This window comes from Hemiscyllium ocellatum, chromosome 17 (assembly GCF_020745735.1).
Source record: "Hemiscyllium ocellatum isolate sHemOce1 chromosome 17, sHemOce1.pat.X.cur, whole genome shotgun sequence".
Classification (NCBI taxonomy): Eukaryota; Metazoa; Chordata; class Chondrichthyes; order Orectolobiformes; family Hemiscylliidae; genus Hemiscyllium; species Hemiscyllium ocellatum.
The window spans coordinates 30744270-30759115 of record NC_083417.1 but is presented as its reverse complement, the minus strand read 5'-3'; the positions used below and the strand labels follow the sequence as shown (position 1 = coordinate 30759115).

Genomic DNA, 14846 nt, shown 5'->3' with positions numbered 1-14846 from the left:
AGTGGCACCACATTTGCCAATCTCCAGTCTTCCGGCACCTCACCTGTGACTATCGATGATACAAATATCTCAGCAAGAGGCCCAGCAATCTCTTCTCTAGTTTCCCACAGAGTTCTCGGGTACACCTGATCAGGTCCTGGGGTTTTATCCACTTTTAAACATTTCAAGACATCCAACACTTCCTCCTCTGTAATCTGGACATTTTGCAAGATGTCACCATCTATTTCCCTACAGTCCAAATCTTCCATATCCTTTTCTACAGTAAATACAGATGCAAAATATTCATTTAGTATCTCCCCCATTTTTTGTGGCTCCACACAAAGGCCACCTTGCTGATCTTTGAGGGGCCCTATTCTCTCCCTAGTTACCCTTTTGTCCTTAATATATTTGTAAAAACCCTTTGGATTCTCTTTAATTCTATTTGCCAAAGCTATTTCATGTCCCCGTTTTGCCCTCCTGATTTCCATCTTAAGTATACTCCCACTTTCTTTATACTCTAAGGATTCACTTGATCTATCCTGTCTATACCTGACATATGCTTCCTTATTTTTCTTAACCAAACCCTCAATTTCTTCAGTCATCCAGCCTACTCTTTCACCCTGACAGGAATATATTTTCTCTGGATTCTTGTGATCTCATTTCTGAAGGCTTCCCATTTTCTAGTCATCCCTTTAGCTGCGAACATCTGCCTCCAATCAGCTTCCGAAAGTTCTTGCCTAATACCGTCAAAATTGGCCTTTCTCCAATTTAGAACTTCAACTTTTATCCTTTTCCATCATTATTTTAAAACGAATAGTATTATGGTCGCTGGTCCCAAATGCTCCCCCACTGACACTTCAGTCACCTGCCCTGCCTTATTTCCCCAAGAGTAGGTCAAGTTTTGTACCTTCTCTAGTAGGTACATCCACATACTGAAATTTATTTAACATTTTCATGTAAAGTTGCACTTTTCAGGGTTACAGTTATAATTATTTAAACCTAGGCTTTTAAGAGTACACCCTTCTATCAAATTTCTCTTTGTTTTACAATGTTAACTTATACTGCTAAAGTTATGCATAACTGTTAGTTTTCTTTTCTGTGAACAGCAGTAGAAGTGAAAAGTATACATGTTGTCGGCACACATGACATTCTTTAGCGGTTTTGTTTAATTTATATAAGTACTTTTCTTATTGGTTGACCACTTGGTGCTCAGAAGTGATTTTTGTCAAACACAAAATAGAAGTACATATTATACATAAGTGGACAACATCAAAATGTTTTGCTTCAGAGTTTAGGTAAACAAAAATTCCTATTTTTACATTTTAAGTAATTTCATGAACTTACATTAATTTGGGTGGCACAGTGGCTTGCTGATTGGCACTGTTACCGCATAATGCCAGGGACCCAGGTTAGAATCCAGCCTTGGGTGACCGTCTGTGTGGAATTTGCATATTCTTCCCTTGTCTGTGTGTTTTCTCTCCGGGTGCTCAGGTTTCCTCTCACAATCCAAAGATGTGCAGGTTAGGTGAAGTGGCCATGCTAAATTGCTTATTGTGTTCAGGGATGCGTAGGTTAGGTACATTAGTCAGGGGAAAATGTAGAGTAACGGGGAACGGGTTTGGCTGGGATACTCTTTAGAGGGTCGGTGTGGACTTGTTGGGCATAGGGCCTGTTTCCACACTGTAGGGATTTATTAAAAAAAAATGTAATTGTTGGAGAGACATATCACTAGCATTCGTTTGCCTGGCCTTGAAGTGTAGACTCCGAGAAAGGAATGATTAAGAATCAAATGGTAACTCAGAAACCATAGCTTCTGAAGACACAAACATGTGGGATTGCCTACTGATTTGATGTGGACTATAAAAAGTCAGCATTGCATGATTACATTGTATAAAATTGCTGGTTTCAGTTAATGTCTCATGTTGGAAAACAGGTGATTTTTTTGGAATCAAAAGTTATTTATCCAAGAAATTCCTTAGTGGCAAGTTCGACTAAAACATAGGAGACAGTGAGGTCTGTAGATGCTGGAGATCAGAAGTGTGTGTGTGTGTGTGTGTGTGTGTGTGTGTGTGTGTGTGTGTGTGTGTGTGTGTGTGTTGCTGGAAAAGCATAGGTCAGGCAGCATCCGAGGAGCAGGAAAATTGACATTTCAGGCCAGAGCCCTTCATCATGACCTGCCTGACCTAACCTAATTGTAGGAACAAAAAAGCAGGGCTAAGCAATTCTGCTGCTCAAGCCTGCTCCCCCTTTCTAGGTATTGACTGAGAAACTCAACACCATTTTCCAGTGCTGTCTCTATATCTCTTCTTGATATTGGTATCTGGAAATCTATTGATCTCTACCTTGAAATGTACTCAATGGCTAAGTTTCCACAACCCTCTGATAGACAGGATCCAATGATTCATTACTGATTGAATGGACAATTTCCTCATTCAAGTCCAAAATGTCTCATCCCTTATTCTGAGACTGCATCGCAGAGCAAATTTGTTGTTATATAGTCTCTTCTACAACCCACAAATCGTTTACAGCCAATGAAATGCTTTTAAGTGTAAGGTAGGAAAGCCTACGTCTAGTCAGTCATAACTTATGACAAAATAGATGATAACATCCAGCTCATATCATCTCTTCCCAACAACTTTGTTTCTAAATTGTCACACTTTTCATCTGACATCAAGTACTAGATGAACAGAAATTTTCTCCAACTGAATACAGGTGTTGGGAAGCCAAAACCATTAGGGCTCTACTGTAAACAGTAACATAAATATCCACATCACCACCAAGACTAGTTACCTCCACAACATTAATAGCAAACAATTTTTGCCCTGCCTCAGTTTATCTATGCTGACACTTTCATACATACACTTGTTACTTCTGAACTTAAATACTCCAGCGTTCACTTGGTAGTTTTCACTCATTCAATACTCCATAAGTTTAAAGGTATTCTAAAACTGTGCTAGCTGTTTCTCTATCATAAGCTGTTGTTTTCAGTCACAAAATTGCAAATAGGAATTGAAGATTTCACCCATGGCATCAAAACATAGGGAATTCTTTCCTTTTATTTTTTTCAGGAAACACTGATGTCAATGTCAAGGCTAAGACTTACTGCATATCCCTAATTTCCTTGGAACTGAATGGTTTTCCAGGCCAATTCAGGAGCAGTCAGGAATCAACCACATTGTTGTGGATTTCAAGTCATATTTCATAAATCATTGAATCCCTATAGTGTGGAAACAGGCCATTCAGCCCAACAAGTCCACACCAACTCATCCCCCTACCCTAACCCTGTAAGCCTGCATTTCCCATGGGTAATCTGCGTAACCCATACATCCCTGGACACTATTGACAAGTTAGCATGGCCAATACATGTACATGTGGGAAAGTAAACTGGAGGAAACCCACACAGACACGAGGAAAATATGCAAACTTCACAAAGACAGTTGCCAGAGGCTGGAATCGAACCTGGGTCCCTGGCGCTGAGAGGCAGCAGTGCTAATTACTGAGCCACTGTGCAAACCAGGTAAGAATGTATAAAAGAATTTTATGTACTAGATGGGTTTTTACAACAACTGACTAGCTTCATGGTCACTATTACGGAGATTAATTTTCAATTCCAGTTTTAAGTGAATTAGATTTAAAAAATTGATGCTAGATCTCTGAACTAAAACATAATCCTAGAAAAACACAGCATGCCAAGGGGATTTGTTTTTAAAGAACTCAGTTAGAGTTTCAAGTTTACGACTTTTTGGAGAGTAAAACATTAGCCTTACCTTTCTCTCTGCACAAATGCTGCTAAGTTTATTGTTATGTACATGTAATGAAATTAGTCCAACTTAGTGACTGAGCCTGCGAAAGGTGGCACAGTGGTTAACACTGCTGCCTCACAGCGCCAGGGACCCAGGTTTGATTCCAGCCTGGGACGACTGTCTGTGTGGAGTTTGCACATTCTCCCAGTGTCTGCATGGGTTTCCTCCGGGTGCTCTGGTTTCCTCCCACCATCCAAAGATGTGCAGGTTAGGTGGATTGGCCATGGTAAATTGCCCAGAGAGTGTTAGGTGCATTAGTCAGAGGGTGGGTTACTCTTTGGAGGGTCGGTGTGGACATAGTGGGTTGAAGGGCCTGTTTCCACATTGTGGGGAATCTAATCTAACCTAATCTAATCAAGATAGTATGTATGGTGAATTTCTACTGAATTAGAGTTTATCCTTTGGACACCATATAACTCTCAAAATACTTAGCAACGATGAATTAGTCAAACAAAAAATGAACAAAGAATAATTTTCATTTATATTAAAAGCTTTTATGACCTTATGACATCCCCAAGTAATTTAGGCAGTTTTTGTAAGATACCAAAAATAGTAATGAGATAAGTGACTAGGTAATTTGTTGCCTCGATGTTGATTGAAGGGTAAATATTAGCCAAAGTGCAGGGAATTCCTTTAATCTTCGAATAGTGCCATATGAACATTTACATCCATTTTAGTACACAGACAGGAGCTCACTTTGTCATCTCAAAGAGGGAAGTCTCTTGCCACTTTTTAAATCACTTCATGTCTGTGTGTCTGGCTTTCATCTAGTGCAATCATACATGAAAAGGTGTTATTAGATAGAAATTCAATAAATCTTAAGTTATAAATTGTCTAAAATCACAGGATTTTCTTGCACTTCATTGGGAAAAGGAACTTGGGATAATAAAATGCTGTGTGTGTATATGTGTGCAGATTAATATTTTAGTAAAATTTGGAATCTAGTCTCAGATAAGTTAACCCTCAAACTACAGTCAAAAGCAATATTACAGTAGGCATATTTTACATGACAAATATTAAATGATTTATCAGACTATACAAATATTCACAATAATTTACCTGAATGTAATTTCCAGATAAATGTATTCAAAAGCTAAACACTAACTTGTCTAAATGGTTTCTATTGTAATTTTATTCATCATCCATTTACCAAAGTGTGGCCTAATCCAAAACAAAATGCAAACTTGTTCATTGATGTAAGTAAACAAAAACCATTGCTTAAAAAATACTTAAAATACCAAGCAATACTGCTGTAATTGACCCTTTTAAAAAATAAACAGTGGATTCCAATACTGGATGATGTTATGCTTCTGACTACAGTACTATTTATTCCTAACTATTGATTCCTCTGTGGGTTTAATGCACAATGTGATATAGCAGCGAAACATACAGAACACAGTGTTTCACATATTCAGTACTGTACATTCAGCTATTTGCTAAAACAGATTGGAGAGAGAATTACAAATTTTGTCTAGGTGGCCTCAGGTTACCAAAGTGGAAACAAATAGATACAGGAGATAAATCAAGACTTCCCTCAACAATAATAAATTCTGAATATGACAATGTTGGATGAGACCAGGCCAAATATGGAAAATTAAGCTGATAAACTCCCCTAATATTTCCAGCTATTTCACTCAAATTCTGAGCAAGTAAAGTTGTTATAACATTTCACAGAAGCTACTCATTTATAAAACGATAAATATTTAATATACATACACCAGTGGAAACAGCAACTGTTTACCCAGAAAGTTACAGTTTTTTCATCATCTGAATCCTTACCTCAGATCAGAAGATATACAGCTCAGCAAATTCCTAAACTCAATCACCAATCTCTCAAAACTAGATAATTTCAAATCAGGACAACATCTGAAGCAGTGAAGATGGCTTCATCTCACACAGGTTAGACAGGAAATCAGAAATTTTTCTCACTTTTGTGTGTTATCCAATCAGCATTGTTGGAAATATTGAAAAATAAGAAAATGATTTCGGTATATTTATAAAAGACGTACAACCACATCTCAACACGAGTCAGCTTTTCAAAGATGGGAACACAACAGCATGACTATAAAAGCTACAGACTGTTCCTTCTAAGGCTGTATTCAAACAGGAGACCCAATAACTTCTTATACAATCAGCATCCTGTAACCTAAGGTATAGTTTAACCATAACCATCATATAATGAGGCACTGTGCAACTAGAATGTATAACTGAAATAAATTCTTCAATAAATCACAGTAAATCTTTTGTATCTATGAAATCACAGATTTGCCACTGTGCCAGAAACGGGTATCAACAAAAAAAATCAACATGCGCTGGTAAAAATCCAGATGTTAAATTACAGAAACTATTTTTCCATGTTCTTTAAGCAATAGCTTGTGCTTTTATTAAAATTGTGCCCCTGTTTATTGAAGTATTTTAAAATGCAGCATCATCATTTGCTCAGTTAAAAGTAATAGTGTTGTAGTCATTCCACTGTATCCACGATTTTTACCCTATTTTTAAACAAATGCACACCTTCGAATTTCATCATTTACAGGGGTTCTCAGGAATGGAACCCTCACATATATGGAGGAATTACTATACTACATTATTAATTTTAACTGGGCAAATTATATTGCTGCACTTTAAAATACTGAATAAAGAGGCAAAATTTTAATAAAAGCACAATCCATTGCTTAAAGAGCATGAAAAGTAGTTTCTGTAATTTAACATTAATCACAGTATTCCAAATGGTACACAGTTTTTGCCCCCCATTAAATGTAGGTGTTCATCAGTAGTTCCATCAATTCAACTTCCATCAATTATCCCTTAATTCTTATAATTTCAGTTTTCCCAAAATACTTTACTATTCATCTTTTTAGAAGACAACACCAATCACAAGATTGTATTTCTATGCAGTTGGCTTAAACTGGATTTAGATTTTGTTCGTCATCTTGTACATGCCTTGCCGAAGGTCCATCATCTCCTGTATCTTGTTTGTCTTTCTCAGCTTCAATCCAGGTCTGAGGTGGGATCATTTTCTTTGGACCAAAAGGTGGAGCACCAATAAGCGCTTCAATATCATCATAATTTAGAACTTCCTTCTCCATGAGTCCTTTTGCAAGCTAAAATTAGAATTGAAAAGATTTAGAAGATTCAGTTTTGGATTTTACATTTCAAATTATGGTGTCTAGTTTCAAAAAGATTAAGTGGCATGCTATAACTTGAGTGCAGTCTCTCTGGTAGAAATTTCAAAACAAAAACAGAAAAAAAATATTTGAGTTAGACAGGTTATCTTTAAAAGTTAGAACTGACTATGACAAGCCATCCTCACATGAATATGCTACAGAACTTTAGCAATTTCTCAATGACTTTGACAGCATAGTTTTTAACAAACGTCTTTAGGTATGCACATTTCATGCCATTCCAACCCATCCTTGAGAAGGTGTATTTGAAACACTGCAGTCAATCTGATGTAGATACGTACAGATCTGTAAGGAGCTCCAGTAGCTTGCAGGTGGGTTGTGTTCTCAGGCATCTGCTCCCCATGTCCTTCTAAGTGTGAGATATAAATGACACTTAGAACAGTGCATGTTTTCCTTCTAGGTGTTAGGTAAGTGTTTCTTACAGCTGGTATGGTACCTTAAATCAACTTGGGTGTTGGTAGTGATCTTATTATTTTTGGTTGATTGGGAGAGAACAAATAAATCCAGAATTCGCACCCCGTTGTATATATCACAAATGGAAATTAAGTAAAGACAGGATTGATCTGGACTCTCATATGACTGCAGTCAAGTAACCCAGAGACAGGCATTCTCCATCAGGATTCCTATACAAATAGCATCTATTTAAGCAAGTTGATAGAGGTCAATCGATGCCTATAGAACTAATTATAGCACTCTGTTCCATTCATTCATCATCCTCCTCCCCATCTTGCCTTTTAGGATAAGTTAAATCGACATTAGTTCATCCTCTTTCTCTCCACTTGAGTTCATGTCTCTGGTTTAAGTTTGAGGGTTTGCCGAAAAGTTACAAATTCACTCCCATAAGGTTGGATAAAAAAAACTGAAAACAAAAAATTTAATGTGACCAGCCAGCTTTTGAAAAATAAATTATGCATCAGAACTGCATACAGATGGCTTGATTTGTCTTCCAGTCTTATCTGCTGCTACAAATACGTTGAACAAAAACATACTTATATCGTGCTGTATCATCATAAAATGGTCCAAGATGTGTCACAAGAGCATTATGAAACTAACTTGGACATTCAGTCATATCAGATAATTAAAGCAGATGGCCAAAAAGTTGCTCAAAGGTGAAGGGGAAGGTTTTAAGATGTATTTTAGAATATCTCCTTACTACGATTTGAAGTTCCCACATTGCCCTGTGCCAGTGACTACTGCCTGGTGGGTCAGATCTCCATAATTATAAAGTGGTTCAAGAGGTTAGTCATAGCTGACATCAACTCCAGCCCACCAAACTGCCTTGATCTTCTGTAATTCACCCACTGGTGCATCAGCTCCACAGCAGATGCTATCTCTCTGGTTCGACATTTATTCCTGGGACATCTGCATAACAAGGATACCTATGTCAAGCTCCTACTTACTGACTTCAGCTCTGCCTTTATTACCATAATTCTAGACAAACTCATCTCTAAATTCCGAGACCTAGGTCTTGGTTTCCCTCTCTATAAGTGTATCCATAGACAGCAATCATTAAGAATAGGTGACAACACCTGCTCTACCATAATCCTCAACACCAGTGCCTTACAAGGCTGTGTACTAAGCCCCTACCATACTCCTTATACACTCATGACTATGCGGCCAAACTCACCCCAACTCCATTTACAAGTTGGCTGACGACACCACCATTGTAGGTTGTATCTCAAACAACAATAAACAGAAAACTGGAAAAAGACTGAGTGCTTAGCAACATGGTGTAAAGACACCAATCTCTCCACCTACATCAGTAAAATGAAGGAACTGGTCATTAACTTCAAGAGGAGGAGGGGAGGTCACATCCAGGTCTGCATGGGTCGACAGTGCAGAGTTCCTGGGAGTGATGACCACCAACAACATACCCCTGTCCACCTACATTCACATGATGGTTGAGAAAGAACAACATCTGTACTTCTTCAGGCGGCTAAGGAAATTTCGCATGTCCACAAGGACTCTTACCAATTTTTACACCATAGAAAGCATCCTATCTGGACATCACAGCATGGTATGGCAACAGTTCGTCCCAAGACCGAATAGAACTATAGAGAGTCATGAACATAGCCCAGTCTAACTCACAAACCAGCCTTCCAGTCATTGACTCCATTTGTACTTCCCACTACCTTGGGAAAGCAACCACCATAATCAAAGACCTTCCTACTCCGGTTATACTCTATTTTACCCTCTTCCATCAAGCGGAAGATATAAAAGTTTGAACATATGTACAGTTTCAAAAACAGCTGTTATCAGATTTTTGAATGGACCTCTCAAATGTTAATTTTGATCTCTCTGTCCCTTTTCTGTGGCTGAAACACTCTATTCTGCACTCTGTTCTGTTACTCTGATGCACTTTGTATGGTACAATCTGCCTGTATAGCATGCAAAACACATTTCACAGTATCTCAGTACATGTGACAACAATAACTCAGGAAGGACAGGAGGAGGAATAGGGGGTTTAAAGGAAGGAATTCCAGAGATTAGTGTTAAAACAACTACAGATGCTGCTACCAAATATGCAGCTACCAAATATGCAGCAATTAAAGACAGATGTTCAAGATAGCATGGATTATATAATCACAAATATTTTGGAGGATTGTGGGATTGGAGAAGATTACAGAGACAGAAAGGATCAAAACCATACACAGATTTGAAAACAAGGAGGCAAATTTTCAAATTGAGGTGTTGCTTGAGTGGATGCTAGTATAGGTCAGCGAACAGGTTAATGGTTAAATGGGATTGTGAGTAAGGATACAAGGAACAGGGTTTTGAATAACCTCAAGTTTATGAAGGGTAGAAGGACTGTTTCCTCTCAACATGGATGCCCTCCACCCCATTTACAGCAGGCATGTTTGTGCAAATGTGATTTTCCCACTCAATATAACAAGCTGGTGCTTTTAACTGGAATTTGAATGATTCAGGAATTCAAACCAGTGTAATTTAGATGCTATCAGAAGTCTAGCCACAAAGTTTCTCAGAAGCGATTTTCCAAATGAATGGTTAGGAAGCGGCTCTTTCCAGTCAGTTTCGCTTCCTATACCAATCCAGATGATAGATGCTGTCAGAAGATTCCCCAGGAGATTAGCAAAGATATTTGGCTAAATGTTTCAATGGCAGAACTTATAAACACTGAGATGTAGCTTGGCTGGTAGTGAGAAAGACTCTTGCTCCTACAATTGTCCTACAAGCAGAGTCTTACCTACTGTGCATGCTGATCTCAAGGTAGCTGTAGTGGTTAATGGACTGTTGTCTACTTCTTTGTGGAATATGCCTTTACAAAGAAAATCTGAGAGATGCAATTTTCTTTTCTAAAACAAGTGTACTGACAAAAGTACTGGGACACCTCAGAGTGGAACATAGAAAGTGTAGAGAAAATAATTTCTATTGCACAATTTAATTTTCAATTTGAAATGTTTTACTTTCAGGTTGTCTGAATCTGAATATATATTGCAAATACTAGTACTACCACAATCGTATTGAGGAACCTTATGAGTGGGACACACTATATGGAGACAACTTGAATTTTATTGCAAACTCTAATATTCAGGTTGAACTGTTTGGTAAAGTATTTTTTCAAATTTATGAATAAAAGTACATTTTTTGTAAAAAAATTCTTGGGAGAGGAATTCTAGCTTGGGAACAGCATCATTAAGTAGAGATGATCTGTTGGGTCTTCGGTTAGTTGACATTTCTTGTTTGTATTCGTCAAAAACAATCCTGGCTAGACAGGGAAGCTTTGAAAGGTGTATAGCTCCATACAAGGTGGACGCTTTTGCCTTATGCAGGACATCTCGTTGTCTTTGGGTTGGCATGGACAAGATGAGCCAAATGACCCACTTCTATGCTGTATCAGTTCTTTGGTTCTCTTCAGCTATGGAGATCTGAAAAGGGCTGAACTACACAGCAGTCTAGTCAGTTTCATCATCACAACTGTAGACACAATTAGAAGTTTCAGCAAGCTGTCTTGAGCCTGCATGAAAAGTTTAATGATCAGTAACCATACATGAGTATGAGCAGCTGCAAGAACTTCAAATATTCAGTGAATTAAAATAGACCAGGCTCCATTTCTTTAATTGATATTTACACCATTCATACATATATGGTTGCCTTGGATAACAAGGACAAAGCATGTGATAAAGACTGCGCAATTAAGGGTTAACCTATTATGCTCCACCAGCCCACTATGCTTTAGAGGAAAAAATACATTTCAATGTTCTTTTTCCAATACTTAAACTGGGCCTAATTTTATTGCCAGCAGGTGTAGCTTTTGAAGCTGCATTTTGGACCCAGGTGTATTCTCTTGTCAGAGATCTGAAAGGTATTCAAAAATTGCACCTGGTTGAACATAACAGATAATTAAGAAAATATCCTGGAGAAAGGACCCCAGTTATTTTCAGATCTCTAGTTCTCATTTCATTTACCTGAGGTCTTATTTTACTTGAACTCTCTTACAACATACTATTAAAGTCTCAGTGCGCCTGATTGTTTTATACATAGGAAGCACTAAGAAATTGAATTTTGAAGATTTTTTAACCAAGTGCTATAGTGACTTTATAACAATAAATAACATTCAGTAATCTCAGCGGTAACCAGATGTGTGTAAAATAATCGAAAATTCACCCTCAAAGAACATTAAATATAATTTAAAATTATACTTCAAGTATTTACATTTATCCATGTAAAGAGTAATTCAACTGGGATTTCCAATTTCTGATGCTGCAATAAAACAGTTCCAAAAAATGATCTTCACCAAATCAATCTTTAGCTGTGCAGTATTACGTTTGTGGTTTGTCAATCATTGCATTAAAGCACTTAACAATCCAATGCAAATAAGATCTGTAATTCAACCAAATATTGAACTTAATGTGTCTTGCACAAGAATCAGAATTCAGGATGCCAAGTAGTCCAATCAAGTTGGAATGATACCAAATGACACCACATCAAATGAACAAATTCAAAAGTGACAAATAATCTGAATGTGTTATCTAACTGGCTTTTTCAGATATGAAAACTCAAAATGGTAATATTTTTGGTGACATGTTGCTGATTTACAAGCAAGAGTATATGTTCGTGCAAGAAGAATCACAGTCAATATTTGAAATGTTATTCCTTCTTTGGTCAAACAGGCAAGTAGTAACTTACTGTAAGAAGTTTGTCCCGGTTATCCATTAGGAGCTTCTCTGTGTGCCTGTAAGCATTAGCCACTAACAGTTTGGCTTCCTGTGGAATTAAGAAATTGGCAAAAGGATACATGCGTTATTGGGCACATCCATAAACTGAAGATATGATAATGACATGAACTAATTTAACAATGAACAACCTACTCAACTCACCCATCAGTTTACTACCATAAATTTAAAAAGTTTCCTTCTATAATAGAACCATTAATAATACAATTTTAAAAACTTTCACACACTCCTTTTTCCACTTCAGAGGCATTTAAAAGTAAAATATAGCATCAAGACACTTAAGGCAACATAAAGAGAGATGGCCAAAAGCTTGGTCAAGGGAGTATACTTTAAACACAATCTTAAAAAGGAGGAACCCAAGATGGCAGTGATCTGAGCAGATCCGCTTTGCTGAGCTCTGCACCCCAGCCCAGCAGTGGTGATACTTTTACACCCCACCTTTCCTCTTTTTTTTTGGAGAAAATTGATGTTAAACATTTGTGAAACAGTTTAAATCCATTTGTGATGGAGCCTCGAATGTCAAAACGAGGCGGGTGGGGAATATTCGGTTTGGATGATTGATCGTTTGGGTGGCTGGAAAAAAAACACGGTAATCTATGAATGCCGGATGTTCAAGCATCTCTCAATTATCCTGCAATACACGTCATAATGCTGGTTAGCCAAGAGCTGTCAGTTATTGACCATCTCTCACTTATCTGGCAATGCAGTCATAATGTCGTTTAACTGATAACCGAATGCTGGGTTGTCGGATGCCGTTTTTGCAGGGCCTTGAGATCTTGCTCAGGTGATTCAAAGTTTGGATGGTTGGTGTTCAGATAGTCAAGGGTCTACTGTTAATCCTTTTTGAGCGAGTGAGGAAGAAGAAAGGAAGGCATAGAGCCAAGCTCCAACACATGGGACACTCGCCGAGGGCATCAGGTGGGCTCACGACTACGAATGCAGCTGCAGCTCCCTTGGCAGTCGACAAAGAGGTACCCGCACAACAGAACGTCGCTGAAGAACTCGTAGTGATCCGAGGGATGATCAAGTAGTTGATGGAAGATGATCATACTTTGCTGGAGCCAATCTCAGTCATGCAACAAAAGCATGAGGAGTTGGAAGGGCTTGGGAAGAGAGTTGAAGAGGTCGAGCACCAGACCGCGGCATGGGATATTGAGGTAGAGCCCTAGGTGGGGCAGATGCAGGTCCTTGAAAAACACATCCAGGCCATGACTGAACAGGTCGATGATCTGAGTCGGAGGAAAAATATCCAGGTTGTTGGCTGCTGCAGAGAGTGGAAGGTTGGCAGCCAGCAAGCTTTTATTAAGACTGGCTGTCAGAGTTTCTTGGCTGGGATGCCGATGTGGACCGGGTGAAGATCGACAGCACTCACCGGGTTGTGCCCCCACCTAGTCCTGGAATGGTTTAAAAGCTACATGGACAAGCAGAGAGTCCTGGAATCTTCTAGAAGGATAGGGAAAGATCCACAGGCCCTGACTTATCAGGGAACTAAGATTATGCTTTTCCAGGGCTTTTCTGTGGCGATGATTCTTAAAAGTTTGAGGAGGTCAAGAGAAAAGTAAGAGACCTCGGTATTCAATATTCGATGAGATACCTAGCGGTGCTTCATATTACTCACAAGGAGATGGCGCATTCATTTGACTCCTCAGAACAAGTGAAAAATTTCTTGGACTCTTAAAAAAAAAGATGGATTTATAGATATGAACAATAATGGTGGGCTTTTTCTCTTGCTATGTTTCTTGTAATGATGCCTTTTTTTTAAAAAAAAAGAAGAAGCTGCTGTTGGTGTGAGTTTTTTTTCTCTGATTAAGATTGGTGTTGATATATAGTTGTGCATGGGCAGAGTGCTCACTATTTTGTCTTGTTTCCTTCTACTGCTTGGGTCTGGGGTGTGGCTTGAGCTGGTTAGGGGAATGGATGTGTGTTTGGGAGGAATAAGTATCCTCTATGAGCAGGGGGTAGAGTCCCCCATTAAGTGCCTTTTTGTGTTCTGTGATTAGTTTAGTTTTTTGCCTTTTCATAAAGAGACTTCACGAGTCTTCTTTTGTATATGCTCAATGTATGTTATGTGAGAATTGGAAAAGAATGTAAAGTCACTAGAGTGGAGACATGTCCAAATGTCTACCAACCCTAATTCCACACAAATCATCCAACTGTTTCGATTGTGGAGAAAGCTTTTGGGGGGCCTTTGGGCATTCTATCCAGCACAGGATTCATAAGGCAATTAAAGATCAAAGCAGCATTTCGGAGGTTCTATTCTGAACTGTATCAGTTTGAATATTGTGAGGATAGACGGGATAAAATTGAGTCTTTTTTTGGAACTTGGATCTTCTGGATGTGTCTGCTGAGCAGATGTCTCTCCTTAGTGCTCAATTAACAGCATAAGAGATAGAAAAGGCAGTGAGGAAACTTCAAAGAGGAAATTGCGCCCAGCCCTGATGGGCTTCCCAGTGAATTTTATAAAGAATTTGTAAACATACTTTAGGGCCAATGTTAGACATGTATAACTATTCAGATAGTCATGATTGCCTCCTGCCATCCTTGAGGTGGGGGCTAATATCTCTCTTCTCCTCAAGAAAGGAAAGGCCCTGGAAAACTGAGCTTCTTATAGACCTATCTCGCTCTTAAATTATGATTATAAAATTTTGTCGAAGACTTTGGCACTGAGGTTGGAAGGGGTTTTG

At 38.4% G+C, this 14846-nt stretch overlaps 1 protein-coding gene across 2 annotated transcripts in view; it reads right to left on the bottom strand.

Moving 5' to 3' along the window:
• Nucleotides 1-4284: 4284 nt before the first annotated feature.
• spg7 (SPG7 matrix AAA peptidase subunit, paraplegin) overlaps nucleotides 4285-14846 on the bottom strand; it is a 66875-nt gene continuing 56313 nt past the window's right edge. Inside the window, exons 16-18 of one of the 2 annotated variants that reach the window (XM_060838044.1) lie at nucleotides 12116-12193; nucleotides 6726-6886; nucleotides 4285-4549 (exon numbers count right to left, since the gene is read on the bottom strand). In XM_060838044.1, the coding sequence (XP_060694027.1) occupies nucleotides 4546-4549; nucleotides 6726-6886; nucleotides 12116-12193 (243 nt within the window). In that variant the 3' untranslated portion in view covers nucleotides 4285-4545. Of the gene's footprint in view, nucleotides 4550-4985; nucleotides 6887-12115; nucleotides 12194-14846 lie in introns of those variants that run through there. The other variant, XM_060838043.1, reaches the window with a different exon arrangement.